Genomic DNA, 20,984 nt, shown 5'->3' with positions numbered 1-20,984 from the left:
TTGCCATCCCAACATTCGAAGAAGAGCATTTTTTCGAGAGAGAAACCGTAGATTTATACGCCATTGAATTTAATATCCGCAAGAGCTACATGCGAGGATCCTCTTCTTTTAAAACGAACCGCAAATGCGACCACTTTTAGAGCCTAATCTTGATCTCGCGAAATAAATCCTTCCTTTCCTACCGGGCGGCAACATCGGCCCCAAACCACCCCCCGCACACGTACGCGCATTTCCGTTTGGATAATTTATCAAAAACAAACCACATTAAACACATACAGGCCAAGCGAAACAATTTGTTTCGATGCTCTCACCCTCGGTTTAATCGTTCGCAAGCGGCGGGCAGCATTCAAAGTGGGGGCAGGCTCAAAGGGAAAAAAGGGCGAAAAATGATAGCGATAAACTCTGGACCGGACCACCGACGACTGGCTGGCTGGCCTTTCCCTTTGCTTGCAGACAACACTACCCCTTCCCACCGCCCCCTTTCCCGGCCGCGTGTGCGTGTAATCGGATCACGAACCACGGAATGGAAATTAATTGGACAGTTTCTTTTCGCGAACCGCTGCACACCGGAATGAGAGTCGGGAGAGGCCGGTCATGTAAAAGCATGTCGTTGGCACGTACAAGCACATGTTTAGCTACTCGATTTGATATTTATTACCCGCCTGTCTGTGTGTGTGTGTGTGTATGCATGTTTTGGTCATAACGCAATGTTCCGTTTCCTTCGCTTTTGCTTTCTTCCCCCTTTTACGCTGAGTGTTTTGCTTTTGAGTGCCGCCGTGCCAGGTTGACTCGCGACTCGCGGTTATCAAACAAACATTTCGAAGCAAAAGAAGAAAAAAACTGCATCCACGGAAATATTATGGTGTCGGTTTGTTTTCGCGGGTCTTTATGGCAACGAGCAACGAGAAGTAGAAGAGGTAGCAAAAAAAAATGGGGGGCACTAGAGCTATCTGGAGTGTGCTAATTTTAATACGGTCACACCGCGTAGCGCCGTTTGGAGGATAAATAAATGGAACGATACGGTGCAATTTGAGTGCAACATGTGTAACTGTGTGCTGAATATTTATAGGTTCACATTTGACGCACTGTTTTATTGGGGCTACGCAACAGGGAACTAATAATAGGAAATGGATGTTAAGGGCATTTCTCTTCATAGGCGTGAATGTTGCGATAAGAGCAACTGTTTTTCAATCAATTTTAGGTTGGTTGTTATTTTTATCGCTTCATACACTCACAGATACTTACAGATTAGTTTATGGCATTAAGATAATCGTTTTGCGATGCTAGGCGATAATTTTAATATTAATCGATAACATGTTCTTACCTGGTTAACTGTAATTGTACTGTAACAAGAAGTACTCATTTATTATTTGCTTATCATTATCAACTCATCATTTTCTGTAATTATGATATGTCAGGCTTGAATATTGATAATGTCATTTGTAACGGTGTGTATCATTGGAGATTCATTTTTGATTATTTTATATAGAGGAATGAATGATGTAAAGAATCATATATATATACTGTTTTATAAAAAAATATTCCACGATTAAATTAGGATCATTTTCACCAAGAAATTCATCAATTATCTCAATGCGGTTTGAAATCCGGTTCGAAGGACCAAAATGTGTAAAATGGCGTACATGTGGGAGGAATATTTATGATATTTTTGGATGCTTCGAATAACCGTGTACACGGTTGATATTCATTTGTATAGTTCATCTTCTGCTCTGTCGTGTGTGGTCTAATCTTTCTATCCTTATCGATAAATAATCCCATAAATGCATTCCATAACGCACAATATAGAATTCAAACAATAATAGTCCAATTTCTCTCTTTCATTCTCGCAGGACCTAAGCTGGTGTGACGGTTGGCCACTGGCTGTCGCGGGAGCCCTGGTGCTCCATCTGGGGGCTCTTGATGAATCGCTGGTCCGGTCGCAGGATACGTACCTTTGCATTCGACCCGAGCCGGACACGAGCAAACCCGAGCTCTATGCAGTTTGGCGTGGCACAAGCCCACCCTCAGCAGCAGCAGCAGCAGCAGCAGCAGGAACAGCCCCAGCCTCGTCTACCGTTGCGTGTAGCAGCGCAACCACCCAACCACCACACCCATCGATCGTGTACCGTCGGTTGGATCCGATCCGCGATCCGGTCACCCCTCTAGCTGTGGAGATGCTGACGGAAGATCTGCCCGCCCTACTGCAAAACCTCCTGGTCGGCATCGAGCGGGCGATCAGCCGCGTCCCGCTGGAGGACCTTTCCTTTCCCACGCCGGACGGAGGGCTTACGGTGCCCGCTAGCGTCACCACCACCGCCACCACTGCCCCGTCCGATCCCGATGGCGACGAGAACGGGGAGCTGCTGAATGAAGCGGGCCGCAGCCCGGCAGCCAACCAAAGCACGCCCGGCACACCCAAGCTCGGCCTGCTGAAGCGTCGCGAACTGATCACCAAAAACAACAAGCTGCTAATCAACAGCAAGTACACGCAGCTGAAGCGACAGCCGCTGGCGGCGACCGTCGTTTCCGGTGCGAACCTGTCAACGGCCGGCAGCCACCAGCACCGGCCGGGGGCGATCGGCGGCAATCAAAACGGCCACGGCGGCACCGGTGGAAAAAGTGAAAATGCGCCACAAATCGGCAGCAATCAGTGTAATGACGGCCTAAGCGTAACCATCTGCGACACCGGCGGCGTTGAGGGTGGTGGTGGAGGGCTGGCAGGAGATAATCAGCAATCAACAGCTGTGGACGCTGGTGCCTCAGCAGCAGCAGCAGCAGTAACACCATCGGCAGGGATGCCACTATTCTGTCTGGGAGGTTCCTTTCCACACATCGACAGCGACGAGGAGAGCAGCGACGAGCAGAAGAAGTGTGACCCAGGTAAGTCCGGCGGATGCTGTTACGCAACCTGACACTGTGTGCTGTCTTGATTTTTCCTTGCGAAATTGTGACACAACGATTAAAATCCACTTTGAAGGGGGGAAAACGATTCATTTAAATAACCTAATTTCAGGCAAATGTTATGATAAATCACTCTAGTTAATGCTGAATGCCTTTTCAATGTTTAATCGTAACAGTTTGGCCTAATATTATTTAAATCTTGTTTAATGATAGATCCTAAAGTAGTCACACAAACATTATCGCAATCTATCCCACGGGTGTCAATAATACTTTCTTCGCGCCTCGTTCTATCAACAACAAGCACTTTATTTCGCTTAAACGCCTTACCACCACGTTGATTACGTGCCAGTGACACAGCCGCTTTTCCTGTTGACCTACAATCCGAAGCGATTGTGTAACGGGAAGCCTGCCTGTTGTCGGCAAGCGTCAAGCCAATTGTACCGATACAGGGATGCCGGTTCAGGAAGAAGCAGGGAGGATGATTATTAGAAACATTTCTCTCATGCACCGTGTACACCGTGTACGTTTAAGGAGGCGGTTAACATCAACAAAAGCTTGCCATGTTTTAGTATGGCCGACAAAGCGTGGCTTAGTACGCTTATTAATTGCTCGGACCGGTTAACAACGGTCCCGGCTCGACCACTCTAACCGATCGCTAACTCCAGAAGAGCTGAAACAGGCCGCGGAACGATCGCATCGAATTCCCTTCTAATGAAATGCGGTCTCCCGTCTCCTGGTCGTTGAAAGCACACACCGTGCAATTGCACTCAAACGATAGAATTCAACAACCGATCAGACGAGGAACGGTGCGAGCGAAATCGATTTTTGATTGTGCATTCGAGATCGAGAAGGATATATTGGGGAAATTAAATGAGGAACGTGTTTTGTGTGGGGTCATTTCCATGCTCTGGAGTCTTATATGACCCCCATTTCTATGCATGTGTTTAAACTTGTATGAAGCTTCAATACCATTCTGTTACCTCCTGTCCATAGGAAATCGATAATAAAGCTATAAAATAGCTCCAGTGTTTCAATTACGATCGGACCAACTTTATACCAGCATACATCTCTATCACTTAAAACATCGCTCCAAATCGATTTACAACCATTTCGCTCACAGACAAATGGGAGTAGTTCAGTGCGGCTTTGCGCATGCGCACTGCAAACCAAATGCGCACTGCATCTCATCCAACTCCTCCGAGCAAGATAATGATGACAAATGCGCTAAACACGCGGTGACAGCAGTTTTGCGTGCGGCAAACGCATAACAAGTTTGTCTAGACGCACTTGGCAAAACCGTGTCGCAATTAGCATACGGACCGACGACATTAAAACCCTGTCTTTTCCACTCGCTCCACTGCTTCTCCTCGGTTGCGTTTCCCGTTGTCGCCGCAATGAGTAGTACAACACGTGTTGAGTGTGTCAACTCCTCCTTTTTTTTTTGTGTGACCGAAGAGAGGTGACATAATGACCGTCATTTAAACTAAACTACTTAAATGCAACCAGCAGAGAAGGTATGGAGCCCGGGCTGCCTTGCAATTGTCAACGCATTCGTGGCAAATTGTGGAATTATTAAATGCCTTTCCTGTAATGCCCTTAAATGGAATGTCTTTCAGGCGCAAGTAATAGTGCCGCAGAAACCATACCCCTTTGGAGCTTAAATGCACCAGTAATAAGATTTGGTCTCTTTTGGTCTGCTTCCAATTTTAAACGCACACAGGAAATGGGTGCACTCCTTGAGCAAATCTACCCCCGTTGCTTTGCTATTTACCTTGTGTTGAAAGGGATTTTATTTTTGTAATCTCTTTTTTTTTTAAACACGATCGTTCAGGAAGCGGATCTTTCCCTTCTGGTCTGGTTGAATCGCTTCAGCTAATTTTAATGGGTCGCACCACATTAAACCGAAACGCACGAAGCCGCACGAATCACAAGACGGAACCGATCGAATCAAATCAGTGCACACCGTGCACTCTAGTCTATGGGGCTGTGACTTTATCTTTTCACTTTCCGATTGTACAGAGCGTATGTGTAAACCTATTCCCGGATAGTCGCTTTTTTCTGCTGCTGCTTTTCTGCCCAAACAATCTGATAATAACGTGCAAATCCCAGTCCAGTCGCCCGCAAGTCACGATTGTGATGTACTCTCCGGGCGGACGGGAACGGACAGATTATAAATCGACATCGCGAACGAAAGGCGGAGATTTGCTGCCGGAAGACGGCGGGTAATTAAATTACACCACACACTCTCCCACACGTATACACACACACAGACACACTGTGCGGTTGACTTTCAAAATACATCAAAAAGTACGGATCCGAGCTTGACAGATTGCAGGTTCTGTGCGTCCATGCGGAGTCCGGAGATGACATCTTGCGCTCTGCCAAGAAAGAGCAAACGACATCGTCTGATCGGAAAACCGCACCATCATCGATCATCGATCGACACGCAATCGTCCCTCGAGCATCTGCTGCTGCAGAGATCGTGCACCGATCGTAAACAACAGTGATCCGTTCCCCGCCCCCAAAACATCCTCTCCTCCATTGACGCAAAGGCGGAGGTGACTTACGGGAAATATAAACACATTCTTCAACCCGCGATCTCAACTCCCAACGAAAGCGAATCTCTTTTGTGCTGTGCAGCGCGATGCAATTGTGCAATAATATGGGCGATGCGCGCATTGCCTCGAGCTGCGCATTGAACGAGCAACAGTAACATATGGATGTATGTTTCTTTCTTGTTTGCCTCTTGCCGACAAGCTGACAGAAATCTCATCCCGCTCGCAATGCGCATGGGTCAGTTGCATGCACCTTTCGGACACTATCGGGTTCGGACAAAGCGGCCGCGATGGATTTACAATTCCGCTGCGGCGCGTCATCGCCCCACAGAAGCTGCGGGTGCGAAACACGGTCGACCACGTCACGGCGCCTGTGTGATTGTCAGGGGTGCCCTGCCAGCTTCTTGCGATGATTGATCGTGATGCTTTATTGGCACGGTGCTATTGACGAGTTGCGATGTGCATTCGACGTTATGAATGGTTTGACAGGGTGAGATTGCGTTTGCGATGCGATGTGAAAATTGGCAACTTCCCTGTAAATGAGCTTCTTCGGAAGTTGAAGGCGTGGAGAAAGGGGGAAAGGTTGTTTGGAGGAGCTCTAGATTAAATTGTCATTTTAAAATGATGGCATGGTGTTGATTGGTTATTTTGAAGCGATCTTTGAGTGTCTCTAGGCAATTGGAATAAAATCCTATTTCAATTTCACAAAAAATTACAATTGGTAACTATTATTCTATATTAATCAAGCACATCATAGCTCACAGATTTGAACGGGACACAGGACTAGAACAAATTCCCAGAATTTCAACTTCAAGTTCAAGTCATTTCTATCCAAGACATAGACTCGGACTCCAAGACTCAGACCCAGACTCCAAGACTTAAATCCAGAATTTGAAATCCAATTGAGATCTTCGAATTTCTAGTTTAGGTACATGACAAATAACAGAAAAAGAATCATTATTAGTAGAACAATATCTTCTAGTACAAAGCTTTTTCATGTCTGTTCTCATACATCCCTCTCTAAGTCATCTATATGCCAAATATGATAGACAGACATGCTTATTTCTGTGGCTTACCGTCTTCAATGTTGATAATTTCACAACAAAAAGCTGAATATCATGACGTTTGGTTCATCTTGTATCCCAAAAAACAATGGGAAAAAGTGGAATCAGATTGCTTGCATTGGAAGGCCCTCGCATACACTCTTCAGTTCTCTTCCATAGCATTTCTTTTATCGCTATGTCAATTAATAGAAACTCAAGAGAAACCAACCCATTACTTCTCTGCTAATCATCTTCAGCCCTATCAAATATTAATTAACCACGAATTGCTTCCCAAGGCCGGCAGAGAGCAAACACTTTCGTTTGAAAATTACTTGCGCTTCAAAAATATTTACCAAAACCTCCCGTACGCTCTGCCTCAACTCAACTCCACACACAGCTAGCGGGGCAAAGGTTCATCAATGTCACTCATAAATCACCGACCGACTGACCCACATACACGTGTGGCATCTTTTCCCCTTGCAAGACGGACAAATTGTGAACCCGCTGCCACAACAAAACAAGAAATCATCGTTCCTCCGACGAGCACAAATGAAAGCCGAACCTCCTCCCAAAAGAATGGTGTAAATTGGGCTTTTCTTTTCCCGGGTCATACCACCACTCGACGGTATCGAGGTGTTTGAGCTGGTAGGTTTTGAAGGGCCACCCAAGGTTCCAAAAATGCACACACGCACACACACACATACTCACTGAGGGCATACACTGGGGCTGGGCATTGGCCGTGGCCTCCAAATTATCCCTCTCGACCCTACTGCGTCAAAACACGCCTTATTTACATATCACAAACACAGTGGAGGCTTGAAATGCCGCCCCATTAATGAATGGCACGGTAATCTATCCCGACATCGACGAAATATCGTTGGGGTGATGCTGGTGGTGGAGCAAAAAAGATGATCGGACGGATTGGAGAGGGACAGAGAGCCACAGCCTCACGGTCACCTGCTGTGCAGCGGCTGTGCTTAAGACACCACGCCGACGATCTTTTACGAGGCATATTTGGAGACATTGTGTGGAGAGACCGTCTTCAAACCCGGCTCGTACCGTACTCGCCTGTCCAAGCCGCACAACAGGTTCCGACGTGTGACCCTTGCCCAGTGGGTCAGTGGTACGATCCGCAATCATTTCACGTCCAAAATCGCATCATCCCTTCGGGATATGAATACTTCTCAGCTCCCCAATCTGATGAGCGGTCTCTAGAAGGCGTTCGTCGCTTATCAAAGAGGAGGTCACAGATTCGCCCCGCAGGATGCACGTTCTCCACGTAACAATTTCGTAACTGTACGCTCTTCTTGTGGGTCAGTTTTGCCACATCACATCCTGCAGGGTCAGGTACAGGGGACGATCATCATTGGGTCGTGATGGGCCCCAAGGTACGTCCTGGAAAACGGGATCAAATAAGCGAATCGTGTCCCATCTCGCAACCCATTTCTTCCTGCCGTCTGTTTGCACTCCCCACAGAAGAACGATCTTGTCCACACGTTCTTGGAGAGCAAACGCGCTGTTTTGTCCGCTTTCCCATACCAGCTCAGAGGTGTTACATTGAAGCTGCACACCGGCCCGAGCGTAAGAGTGTCCAGTGGACGCTTTCGCTAGCGGGAAGTTATCGGTGGCACGACTCGCATTGGCAGAGTAATAGGAGATGCAGAGGTTGATACACGATTTTTGCGTAATTTTCTTATCTGGGTTAAGTCAATGGAGATAGCGGATAAGAAGGCCAGTTGGTCGGCGCTTGGGGCCGGAAGTAAGGGTTGCGATGCAAAGTAGCTTTGTTGTTGCCTGCGTTGAACGTTGTGAAAGGTGTTGAAGGGTTGCTGGGCGTGGGAGAGAACAGCAAGAAAGTCTGGTCTGTTATACCTTGGTGTTGATGGTAAAAGGGGAGATAGCAAGGTTTATTTATTTTCCGGCTTGCTACCGACGCATCGTTTGCCAATTTGGTGTGTAAACAGTTTTATTAGGTGGAAGTGGGTTGAAATTAGTCTGCATTGTTATCGTTTCTTTGTTGTTTGAGACGCTATGATCAGCTCACGTGCTGCCATAAATTACACATTAGGATCTAGAGCTTAATAAGCGTTATTTGAAGATCGTTTTGTGAGGTATGGTAACTTCATGTCTTTGCAACAAAAATTTGTTGAAAGATATTTAGAAATATCTTCTAATATTAGTCCTCCGTTAGGATCTTAGACAAAAATTTTGGAATATTTAAAACTACGACGATTCAATACGACAAAATACTTTACTGAAACGCGTACAAATTGTTGAAAATCTGTAAAAATTCTGAACTCTGAATTTCACTTTGCCGAAAACAATTCTTCCCCTTTTTGCACTTTTTCACTGTTTTTCCCAACCCAAATAAGCAGCACACCACTAAACGTCTCATTCCATCTCGTTCACTACCATTTCAGCACCTCATCTGCCACCACCGCACGAGATCGTTGCGCCGCGTTCGATCCGCGAGCTACCGGAGAAACTTTTGACGTCAGGAATTTCAATACCAGGTACGTGTGCACGTGACCCCGCTTCCTGACCACAACCAACAGACACGCGTGTCCCCATCCGTTTTGATTTCCCACATCGATTGTCACATGATCCCACCACAAACTTCCTCAATCGAACGCAGGGAGGATCTGGAAGAAGCATGAGGGGCACAGTGAAAAACACTTTTCCTTTCCATCCGAACCGTGTACGATCGACGACCAAATTGCGCTCGCCCTGCGGTTTGCGGGCGAGCCTTCGCACAGATCAGATGGGATGGGATCCGTGTTCCGTTCGGCGAGCGGGTGAAAAGCAGCCAAACCGAAAACGGATCGTGCGTGCGTGTGCCGTCCAAGACGGAGGAACCTTGTCTGTCGTTTTTATTTGCCAACGGGGTACGTTCGTTCGAAGACGCGACGACTTCCTGAACCCTACCTGCCTGCGTGTGTGTGTGTGTGTGTGTGTGTGTGCGGGGAGCGCGGTCAATCAGACAGATGGCAACAGATTGTCATCCACCGATAGGGTCGACAATTATTGGCCTTTGAGCTTCCGTCGCTCTTGTCGTTGTCCGGGCGTCTCCGGATCAGACACACACACACACACACACACACACACACACACACACACACGAACGATCCACTGTCAATCGGTGGCTGAACCGTGGCTTGAAACCGAGGATTATCGGGGTGATGTCCGGGTGAAATATGAGGCCGACGACTCCCTGGAACTCCCGATACGGTAGAGTCTAGGGACTGGAGTCTCACGCGCTCGCAAAAAAAGGGGAAAGTCTCAGTGAAAAAGGCTAGACGCCACACACCGCTGTTGCTGTCGATATAAATTAGCGGTTTGACATATCCTAACCTTGGGACTAATATTTCAAACAAACGGCCGACAGCGTGATGTTCGGGCGTGATCCGGGCTGGACTGTTTCTGTGCGCGATCTATTCGAGTTAGTTTTTTCCATTACTTCGCTACACTTTCTGGTGGAAGGGAGCTGAGACTAATGCATTTGCACGTGCTCTCGTTATTGGTGATTTCGAAGATGCGAAGAGAACAAACTGCACTGATAATAGCAAGAGTTTGGTTCGATGATAAAGAAAGTAGCAATAGAAATCAAATTTGGATACTCATTCTTGGCTTATTTGGAACACAAATTAGACATTTAAAAAAAAGTAAGACCACACATTCCTTTCATCAACAATTTCTACTGTTCTTTTATCATTTAAGGTATACGCCATTCCCCAGAATATGTTTAAGTTCCTAGATAAATCAGATTAAATAGAAAACATCCTCTCTGCATAGAGATGTTGATGAAAGTATTCTATGATTTCATCAAATTAGGGCCAAATTGAGTCATTGAAGTAATTAAATTGATCAACCATTCCTTTTGCCTTTCTAGTCTCAGCATATCAGAATGAATAACGTAATAGACTCCTTAAAAGACCAACCTGCATCGTACAATCATTCAACACAGTAATTTTGTTTTGCTTGGGACATAAGTCACCGGCGTGTGGTCCCCTTTGCGGCGACGCCCGTACTAATTACTTTCTCTCATCGAAGCCAAACCCAAACAAGAAAGTGTCACACCCGACATACACACACACGTAAGGCAGCGCCTCTCATGGCTATCTGAGGTATCGATCAGCCCTTAAGAAGGAGAGGCGCTTCGTTCGTGTGCTGCATTGCACCGGAGATTAGATCGAACACATGTAACCCGGCGGTCGATAACGATCTCCGAACATCAATCATCTCGCTGCGCATCATAACCACCGTGCTCGGCCATCCCGTTGGCTGGCAACCTATTGACCAGACACACTCGCACACACACGGGTACAAGAAGACACACGGTGCCCTTTTAGGTCAAAAAGCTCCGATCGCCACACAACAACAACAACGGCAACAGCAAACAACACAAAAGCCGGTTTTCGTGTTCAATAGCTGGTAGGAACAAATGACAACAACTCCTAAAATCTATATCTGTGCGGGGTCCAAGAAAGGGAGGACTGGCGAACCCGCAGCGAGCGGACGACATGCAACATGAACATAAAACTTACGTCGCACGCCCCAGCATAACCCTTGGCTGCGCCGGGAATGGTGCATACAGTCAGTGTGTGTGCTGCCACATAATTCCTTACCGTGCGGTCCACGGGCACAGGGAATATCTTCGATTTGGATCCACAAGCCGGGGGGAAACAAGCATAACCACGGTGCACACATACGGCAGCGCTGGCATGCATTCCTGCCTGGCTGCCTGGCTTCCCCTTTTCGGGCGAAGAAAAGAACCCCAACTGGCGGTGGCGCTTTCCGCGCATGCTGCGGCGACGGCGGAAACAAATGACTGATATTTATGCTGCGCCGCTTAGTGCTATTGTTGGTCTTTGGCCCTTTTTTTCGAAGGGTTTCATGTGGACTGTAGAGTCCTCTGCTCCTCCATCTCTTCCCGTTGCTTTCAAAGGTGATGTCCGCGAGAGTGACAGAGAAGCAGCCCCGGAGTGTTTTGCTACCTTCACAAATCCCCCTCCGGTGGTTCGCCCACCGAAAAGGGGTTCGTGTCTTGTTGTACGCCGCAGTAGTTTCTAGCGATCTTGTCTAGCTTCCAGTGTTGAGCGTCTGTACCAGCTGTACTATTGCTACGCTAAGCTCGAGGGTCGAGGGGAGAGTAGATATATATGGAAGGAGGAGTAGGTTGGTAGTTTTCTGCGCCTGGATGCGGTTACCTTTGTGCCATTACACTAATCGCCATTGGATGCCATCAGATCCAATGAGCATATTTATACATTTTCCATCCATCATATCCGTTGCAGCGGGTGGCGCATGTGTGTGTGTGCAGTTTGTTGCATATACGCCTGTTGCACAATCGAAAAACGACGTCCTGCGTCCGTTAATCCCTCGCTGAAGGCCGTTTATGAAACATTGTTTCGCTGGAGCAGAAGCATAATTAATGCCTTCCAATTTGGGCGCATTTGTTGTGTATTGATGTACTGCTGCCACTTGCTCGTATCTATTGATTGATATGTGATACTCTGTGGGTGTGCGTTTGGTTTGTAATACGTCACCATATCGCTTGGATCTTTTTAAATGACAAAAAGGAGGCACTTTTGGGGCTTAAACGTAACAGAAAATTTGTCTAGTCAGTGTTTATCATGGCTAAGTGTTTCAAATTAGTTTCTTGAATAAATGGTAGTTTTGTTTTTTTATATATTTTGCCTATTATTTTCGGTTTTTGCCGTATTATTGTCATAAAGTTTTTTCTTCTTCTTTTTAACCAACATTAATTCATTTTGCTGTGTTTGAAGTATCACAAAATATGTTCTATTGCTTTTAATTTATTTTACTATTTCCACACAAATTGTTATGATTCGTCTTATGTTTTGATACTTTCTTTGAAATCCATACGATGTACATTTTTTATTTTGAATTTATTTAATTCTTGTCATTCCTTTATTACTCCTATTTAGTTTGTTTTAGTGTAGTTAGATTTTGCTTAATTTTTGTACTTTTTATATAAATTATGTCCTTTCCATTAATTATTCTACTTGCGTAGTTTTTCAGGAGTTCTTATAGTTGTAGGACACTGTTTAAATTCTTTCCTGTAAGAAGTGACTCTATAGCACCCTTTTTGGATAGGTTATTTGGAAATTCTTATTAGAGTTATTAAAAAAACGTACTATAGAGCCATATTCCCATTATATCAAGTTTATTTCCCAGAGAAAAGAATAAAATCCCTGAGAAATTCTGCAAATCCCTGTGTTTCACATTAAAATCATATGTGTTAAATGTGAAATAAAGAATTTGCAGTTTTAAACAGTGTGTTTTTGTAATTTCGAGTTTATTGAAAAATACGAGATATCGTAAAATGAAAAAAAAAATGTAAAACTATAGCTTCAAAAAGAATCATCTATCATTAAACATTCACCAAACTTTCTTAATTCTTATTAATCTCATTCAAACTCGCAAAATTACTCATATACAAAAAGAAACAGTTCCTTTACCCTATTTTGAAGGTTTTGGATAATAAAGAATGAACGAGACAAAAAGTCAGCCCCTTATGTGCAACAAATGTGTGCAATATGTTGACACCAACCGCATTGTTGTCCAGCGTTCCAGTTGAACAAGCCTCATTAGCTAATACTTCGTGTGTGCCACGATGCATGCCACATGATTGACTGACACCGTACACGCTTTTACCACTCGCAAAACACACATCAAACACACCCAGAACTTTGCAGAACGACAATCCGCTACAGCAACACAACGCGAATGGTGCTGCTAAGAATTAAACACGATCCACCGATTCGCTGCAATTCTTGTTCTGGCCGCATGTTCCTGGTTCCTGCCTGCCTGCCGCTAAAGAACGAAGCCCTTCCCATATTCTCAGAGCGCCCCCCCCGTTCTAGAACATGACATGTGTTTTACCGTGCGAGAATACGTGACGAATGCGCACAACCCGGGTGTGATCGAATTTTAATATCTCCCCTCCCGTTTTTTGCAGTGTGTGTGTACGTATGTTTTGGGTTCATATTTATGCAACCGACCTAGTTTCGATCTCTCGTTCACTGTCGATCCAGGAGCACCAACCGTATTTACATTCCCGGGGGCGCGCTCGTTTTTCTAGTTAGGATCGGCGGTGAAGCATAAATTCGTTAGCAAAAACTGTCAGAGGTCGGGTTGAGTGTGCGGCTCCGATCCCCTCCTCAAACAGCAGAAAGCCCAATAACACACAGCATATGTTTGTTGAGCAGTTTGTCGGAATGCGGTACCGAACGGTATCCTTCCCATTCGTTTGCACTTTGGCTTCACTTGTGCGAAACCGGAACGCGAAATTGAAGCGCTTGTGTGCGGCGAGTTTTATAAAATAAACATCTCAACGTGAGCGGGAAACAAAAGCCGCCAACCCAGCCAATTCCAAGGTCAGCTTGGGGCAAGCAAAGGAGGCTGCGAAGGTTTTGGTTGGAGCTAAAGTTTTTGCTGATTCTAAGCAATTTGTCACATTATGCATGATCGTTTCGGGATGCTGATCGTGCGACGGTGAAGCGCAGGGTGAGATTGTTGCTATTCAATCTTCCAATTGGTGTAGCGAATGGCAATTCGTTACAGGGAAGTGTGCAAGCCATTTCGTGGCTTTCTCGCAAACCTCAGAGAACAACGTACACATTACTCGAGAAAATCCTACACTCAATCATCGCATCATGTATGCTTTCTTTCTAACGATTTGCCCGAAAGGCGGCTTGCCTTGGAAACGAATTCGGGAGGGCCACCGCTCCGCGATCAGCGTTATCGAAATTGATACATCTTTCAAAATTCCGCCTTTTACAAAATCAAAAAAGCAAATTCCTCCGGTAAGGGTGGAAGGTTAAAGATTATCCCACACTAGGCGCAAAAGGTTATTTATCGCACGAACCAGGCAGGCAGGCAGGCAGCCAGCCTCGCTTGGAAGACAAATGCATCTCGTTAAGTGCATCACTCATCCGGTGGCTTCTCGGTAGCTCATATCAAGACAAAGGCACGAACCCGTGAGCTCACTCTGAAGCTCTGAAGCCCCCAAAGCAGAAGAGGAGCCGAAAGCCGGTATTTATGCATTAATGTAATCCGAGAGATTAAGCGTAAAGAAAAGAGCCTTTCATCCGGAGGCGTTCGCACACGGGTGCAGTTTTTGCCAGACGTCGTTGCCGTCGTCATCATGACATGAAGTGAAGCACACAGTGAATGGAGCGCTTACGCATTTACATTCAGTTTTACATGCATTTCGTGGGGTGGCTTTTGTGCCGTTTTTTTGTGCCAGTAAGAGGCAACACGAACGGGGAGCAGAGGACTCTGCTGCACTTATTTAACGATGTCTTCATCCGTCGGGTGCCGTGATTTTCTGCTCGTTAACGAAAATTTATTACTATTTGTTGCGCGGCGCCCCCACAAAGCCCGCAAGGACCTTGGGGCGAGATGACGGTATCCTGACGCCGCTCCCCACCGAACGATTAACTAATGGAGCCGCGCAAATGCTCACACGCAATTAGCCGATCGTTTGACGGTGAGGTGGAGCGGTTTTCTTTCTGCAATGGTGAGTGTGTGTGTGTGTGTGTTGTCATCGAAGCGAAGGCCCTCAAAACGTGGATTGATTCATCGCTTGTACGTTTTCTCAAAAGCTCTCCCGACTGCCCTCGGGTAGAATGCTGTCACTTTTCCCGACATCATTACGCCCGACTTTCACCCTTCGCGTGGTGTAGAATTTCTTCACACTCTCCCCCTCTCTCTCTCTCTGACCCGCCGCCGGGAATTGTCTAATTTGTCCTGCGGGCGATCGGGCACATGCTTCCTTTTATGACTGCATTTTACTTCTCCTTCCCTGCTCGTCTCGCTGCTCGCTTTAGAGCTTCTTTAAGGAAAGGTGTCGGTGACCCCCCGGGCGGGCGGACGGGCATACTATTGAAAAATGAAAGTGTCAATCAGTGGACGTGTGGACGGGGTGGGAGCGATGCTGTTTCGCCCGCTTTATCACCACCATTGGCGCTTCGTCGGTGATCGTCGGTTGGGCGTTGGGGCGTTTGCTGCACGGTTTTCTTTTAATGAGCCTCAAATGGGGTGGACCGTTTTGTTCGCGGCTGCCACCATCAATGGCAGCGGGCACACACCGACACAGAATGATGAATGGAAGCCCGGTTCGATGGGGCTATATGGGGTTATGAAATACGAATGCATGTGAAGAAAGGAAGTAGAAGGGTAGCGACACGACGTGCTTATTTATATCTAACCTTTTTCATACTTCAATAAGGAGTTTATGTTTTTCAAAATGTAAGGATTTCGTTGAAAGTTAGAAATAGATGAGAAAGTTACATCATGGAAAGGTAGAGTTTTAAGAATAAATAAATTAATTTCCAGGTCCATTTTGGGTGCTTATTTCCCGACTTAAGATACAAGTCCTGGGACGTAGTCTACATACCTACCTAACTGCGGACGACTCCACTACAAATTCCTGTTTCAGTACTCTGCTTCTTAAGCCGGAATCTATCAGGCTACAGATTATCAGGATATTCGACGTAACTGCAAGAACGTATGCAGCTTCCTCCTCATCTTTAAGCACCTCTTTAGAACCTTAGGATCTTATCTCAGAACCTAACCTAATATCTGTATATGCTGTGTGATAACCCTAGCGTTAACAAGAACCATTTTCAGAATTATCAAATCACATCTCTTTAAATTTAAGTCTTCTTCCTTCGGTATTTCTGAATTGAATATCTACTGTCTCCGAACTAGAGGGACATTTAACGCATCATTGGCATAACAGAGTTCAACGATCATACCTTCTAGACAGATCCATCCGTTTTCAATTACAGAAATTGCTGATTTGGTGATATAAATCAAGAAATACTGATCATGAGATAAGAACTTCAGCCTCGATCGTTGAATATTGTCAGTATAATAGACAACATCTCATACAACTCTTTCATACAATTCTCAGACCTAGAAACTCAGACTCATCTCATACAATTCAAGCCTGAAAGACTCACTCATTGAAGTCGATTCGAGACATACAATCAATGCTAAAATGTTATTTTGATGTACTTAAAATATCCTAGAGAGCATAATACAAAAAATTAACAACATATCCACCGTCTTGCTGCACTAATCGACGCTACACTTATCATCTTCACGCATTTATCACGCTTTCCGATGTTCAATGACCACTCCACAGGCAACAAATCACCCCGAACACACACACACACGAACGCATACAAACCCTTCCCCCAGGTCTTTCCATGCAACGCCATTGCCAAACTAAACGGCGCAAAGAATCGAACCGAAAGATCGAAAGTTTCCGATTGCAACTTGAAGTAAAACTGCCCCAATGTTGCATGTTACACCCCCGTGGGTTGGCTGCTGGCCACTTATGTTTCTTTTTCACTTTCTGTGTGCGGCTTTGTTTTTTTTGCTATACCATCCTCACGAAACGTATACAACCAATCTAGATAACATCCAATGTCAGAGGGTCAGAGCGAGCGGATCGGATCATTCTTTACGTTGCGGGACCTGCCAAAGAAAGGGCAGGACACACAAACTCACACTACTCCGTCCGGTGAAGAAGACAGCCGCAAGATTTACGCACTTTCGCTCTCACTTTTCAACGGAAGATGCTATCGCGTTTACGCAATGAGTTCATCATCTCAAACCCTTCCCTTCGTGGAGGAGGCAGAAGGATTCGATCTTCTTCTTGCGGAACGATTTTTTTTCGAATCCATTTTAAAATGCGCCTTAATATACCCTAAGAATTGGCGAACAAAAACCAAACCGAAACGACCTGCAAACGACTCCCGTTTTGCAGCCGGAAAAACACCGGAAACTATCCGTCCCCCCTCGGCCGAGAGTCAAGACACACATTCCAGTCTCCGAAGCTGTGTGGAGTTATTTATTTTTGCCGCACTTACACACTTCTTCGACGATAAAATTAAATATAAATCACTTTCACGCGAATTTTGTACTGCCGACGCTGGCTGGCGCTGGTACATCGAGCGCTCGTAGTAGTTGTCGTAAATAACGTGGTGGTGGTGGAGCGTCGAAGCCAATGTCGAAGCGAATAGGCGAGCAGGCGATTTCTATTGATTTATTTGCTTTATATTTCCCGAGCCGGTGGGACGGTGATTTCCACGGGTTGATTAAATGCAGGGACGGATTTCCTCGTCCAAGGCTCGGTGGAGACCGCTAGCAATGTTGTTACATTGTACCGCGGACTTTTTCCGCGAAGCGTCGTGATCGCAGGTGTGCGTTTATTCGGAAGTGTTTGCTGGTTGGGATATTGGAGCACATGTTGTTGATGGGAGGATCTTTAAATGTCGAGTAGATGATCTTGTTCGTGTTGAGGGATTGCTCTAGCCTCGTGACTTAATATTAGACCTTGGAACATATCTCTTCTGAATTCTGAATCAACTGACGACTAATTTACTTCTCCTATTTCTACTCCTCCCCCCCCAACAGGAACGCACGATCGCTCCGGTACGCCAATCATCTACATCGAGGTGGAGAAAATGCTCGCATCGGGCCTGAACTGTTACGAAATTGCCACCGTGCTACTGTACTACAACACTCTGCCGATCCAAAGGTAAGCGTAGCATCTCCTGAAAGAGAGTAGCAGGATCATCCTGAACATGATGAAGAAGAGCACCCACTTTACCATATATACACTAATTTGTGGCAAGATTTACGAGCTCAGCATCACTGGAACTTGTTGCACATGATGCAATGATGAAATGCAGTGCAGTGCTCGTACCATTCTTTCGGTTAAAGTTTAAAATTGATTTCACTGATATCGTAAATCATGCAGTGCGCGTACTCTTGTGCGTGTTGTTGTGCTGTGCAGGAGAGTGCACTTCTCATACCGTTACGCACAAGCAGAAGGGCAGGTAAAGATTACGCTGCAGTACATAAATCATGGATGGCAAACTACACAAATGCCATAAGCTATGGGGGCTTGTACTGTATTGACAAGGTAAACGAGATTTTGAGTGAAGTCACCCGATATTTTCATGTAGCGCAAGTAATTATAACCTTCTCGAATCGGATGATCGAATAACATTATCGACATATGCAGGTTCTTTCAGCTGGATCAGCGCCATGAAATATTAAGTACTATCAATTATTTTAGCTCAATTCTGACTTTAAAAAAATTGTTTTTAATGCTCGAATCACTTGGAAATACTAATTTCAGGAATTGATATTTGGGTATGAACCTTGGTTGCCATTTTTCATTATTTTTAGTTGTCAATGAGAATTGTCATATTATGCCTAAACAGTATTTACTTTTTGTTGACTTGATAAGCGGGGTGTTTTGGAGCAATCCCTTGGTAAAGTCGTCAACTCGCACGACTTAGCAACATGCTCGTCGTGTGTTCAAATCTGATACACCGTAGCAAGGACTTGACTAAATCTGGCTGCTTTGTTGTGTGGTTCTCAATAAGCCTCAAAAGCCTGTGTGAAAGGCTTGATAGCGTAGATCGCGTTACCGGCAGTAAGAAGTGACTTGATAAATTTGACAAGTATATTATAATTTTGTGAAGTTGGAGTTTTTTGCTCATAGACAACTTGAAATCAAAATATTAAATCTAGGCTTCAAATCCATAATTCTTTTTTGCAAGCAATTTCCTGCTCACTACATTCTCGGTAGACCGAATGTTCGTACATTCTCGGTAGACCGAATATTATGAATTGAAATTATTTGGAATATTGTCTGGTTTACAAGTAAAGCTGATAAGAGTTCTTGATAATGGCAAGGAGTTCCAGTTAGTATTCCTGAGCGTCCCAAGACAAGCCTAAGATTTCGATTATTCAAGAATATGATCAACATCAACAAACATTACGTAGGACTATCAGTCTATAGAATCCAATGTTTTTCTTTTCCAATATTGAAATATTTAACATATTTCCTGGGATCATCGATATTCTTCGGGCTACAATTAAAAAAAAAAAGCAGCATTGAAATATTTATCATTCAACTGAATGCTTTGAACAGCGTTGAATCATGAATTATTTATGTTTTTTTTTTCTCAAAAATACGATTGGTCAAATTCCTTGCCCAGCCTGACGCTCAGAATATACCCGCAAGCAATTGCTTCTCTCTTTACCACGTTTTAAAATTCTCTCCCCTGATTGTGAGCCAAAACACGCCAATAATATAAATTCCCTCAAAAGTTTGAAAGCACCATCACGATTCCTTTTAAAAAAGAAAAACCAATGTACAAACACGGCACGGACACCGCAACGACGCATATAATTGAAACAAACAACCCTGCCCCGATCATTTATCACAATCGAACGTGGTAATTATGGACATTTTTCTTCGCATTTCCTTTCCTTTCGCGTTCTAAAAATGAAATGAAAAAAAAAATCCTCGCTCCCAGCCAAACACACGATCCACCAACTGCGCTCCGTCGTACTAACGGCAAGAATGTTCTTTCTCTTCTCCCCCGACAGACCCACCCATTACGCGCTTCACCTGCTGGTGAACGAAAGTGGGCAGCTTCACTTTCTCGACACGATCGAGAGCACGCTGCAACTGCTCGACGGCCATCTGAAGCTGTCCGCCGTCTTTGTCTCGGGCGGGTATGACGCCGGTGGTGTCGATCAGCAGCAGCAGCATCATCCACCGAAGGAGTACCTTCGGCCGGGCAGCGTACGCGTCCGCTATCTGAACAACGAAACGGTGAAGAACTTTATCAGCACGGACAATCTGCCGATCCAGTGCTGCGGGTTTTACGTGCACGATCAGCGCGAGTGGGTCGACTTCTTCCAGCTGCTCGAGCAGCTCCAGCAGCAGTGCGTTGAGACGGGGCGCCGCCTAGTGGCCGTGCTGGGTGACTTGCGCGGTGTCGAGTCGCAGACGAACCAGAATCAGAACCAGCAGCAGCAGCAGCAGCAATCGCACCACCATAACCACCTCCAGAACGGTACAGCAACCACCCGCCGTCAGCTGCACTCGCAGCACCGGGCGCTCAGCCGGGCGCTGATGGACTCGGAGCTGCAGAGCCTGCGCCGCAAGGGCCCGAACACGATCCAGCGGCTGCAGGACAAGCTGACGGTGATCAACAATAGACAAACGCTTAAGCAAACCAAAAATTTAGTTAGAGCCCTTAGTGTAGATAGTAGCGCGCGCGGTAGCGTTAACGGAGGAGGCACCAACGGCACCGAAAGCACCACCAACGGCGTCGGTGGCGTCGAGCAGGACATTATTAATGGCCGGCTAGCGGAGGTGATTGCCATCTACGGGGAGGTGGATCGGGCGGCCCGCAAACTCGAGCAGCTGACCGAACAGCGCCGGGAGCGGCTGCGCGAGATGACCCGCCAGCGCGCCCTGGACGACGAAATCAATGAGGTGCGTATAAGGGAACGGGTACTTGTTTTTTTTTTTTGTTCCGCATACTCTTCTGACCTCGAAAAACCCCGTGCACCACACCCCGTGTTGTGGTGTGTGTGTGTGACTTTCTCCACTTGTTGGAGCTACAGAAAAAAACGG

General features: G+C 45.8%; 1 protein-coding gene across 1 annotated transcript in view; it reads left to right on the top strand.

Moving 5' to 3' along the window:
- LOC120961609 (uncharacterized) overlaps window positions 1–20,984 on the top strand; it is a 273,949-nt gene that overhangs the window by 248,051 nt on the left and 4,914 nt on the right. The window contains exons 4-7 of the mRNA XM_040385462.2: window positions 1,851–2,880; window positions 8,920–9,012; window positions 17,954–18,077; window positions 19,946–20,843. Coding sequence (XP_040241396.2) covers window positions 1,851–2,880; window positions 8,920–9,012; window positions 17,954–18,077; window positions 19,946–20,843 — 2,145 coding nt within the window. The remainder of the gene's footprint in view (window positions 1–1,850; window positions 2,881–8,919; window positions 9,013–17,953; window positions 18,078–19,945; window positions 20,844–20,984) is intronic.

The sequence above is a fragment of the Anopheles coluzzii genome, chromosome 2 (assembly GCF_943734685.1).
Source record: "Anopheles coluzzii chromosome 2, AcolN3, whole genome shotgun sequence".
NCBI lineage: Eukaryota > Metazoa > Arthropoda > Insecta > Diptera > Culicidae > Anopheles > Anopheles coluzzii.
Note: the sequence above shows the minus strand (reverse complement) of the source record. Positions and strands in the feature narration are given on the sequence as shown.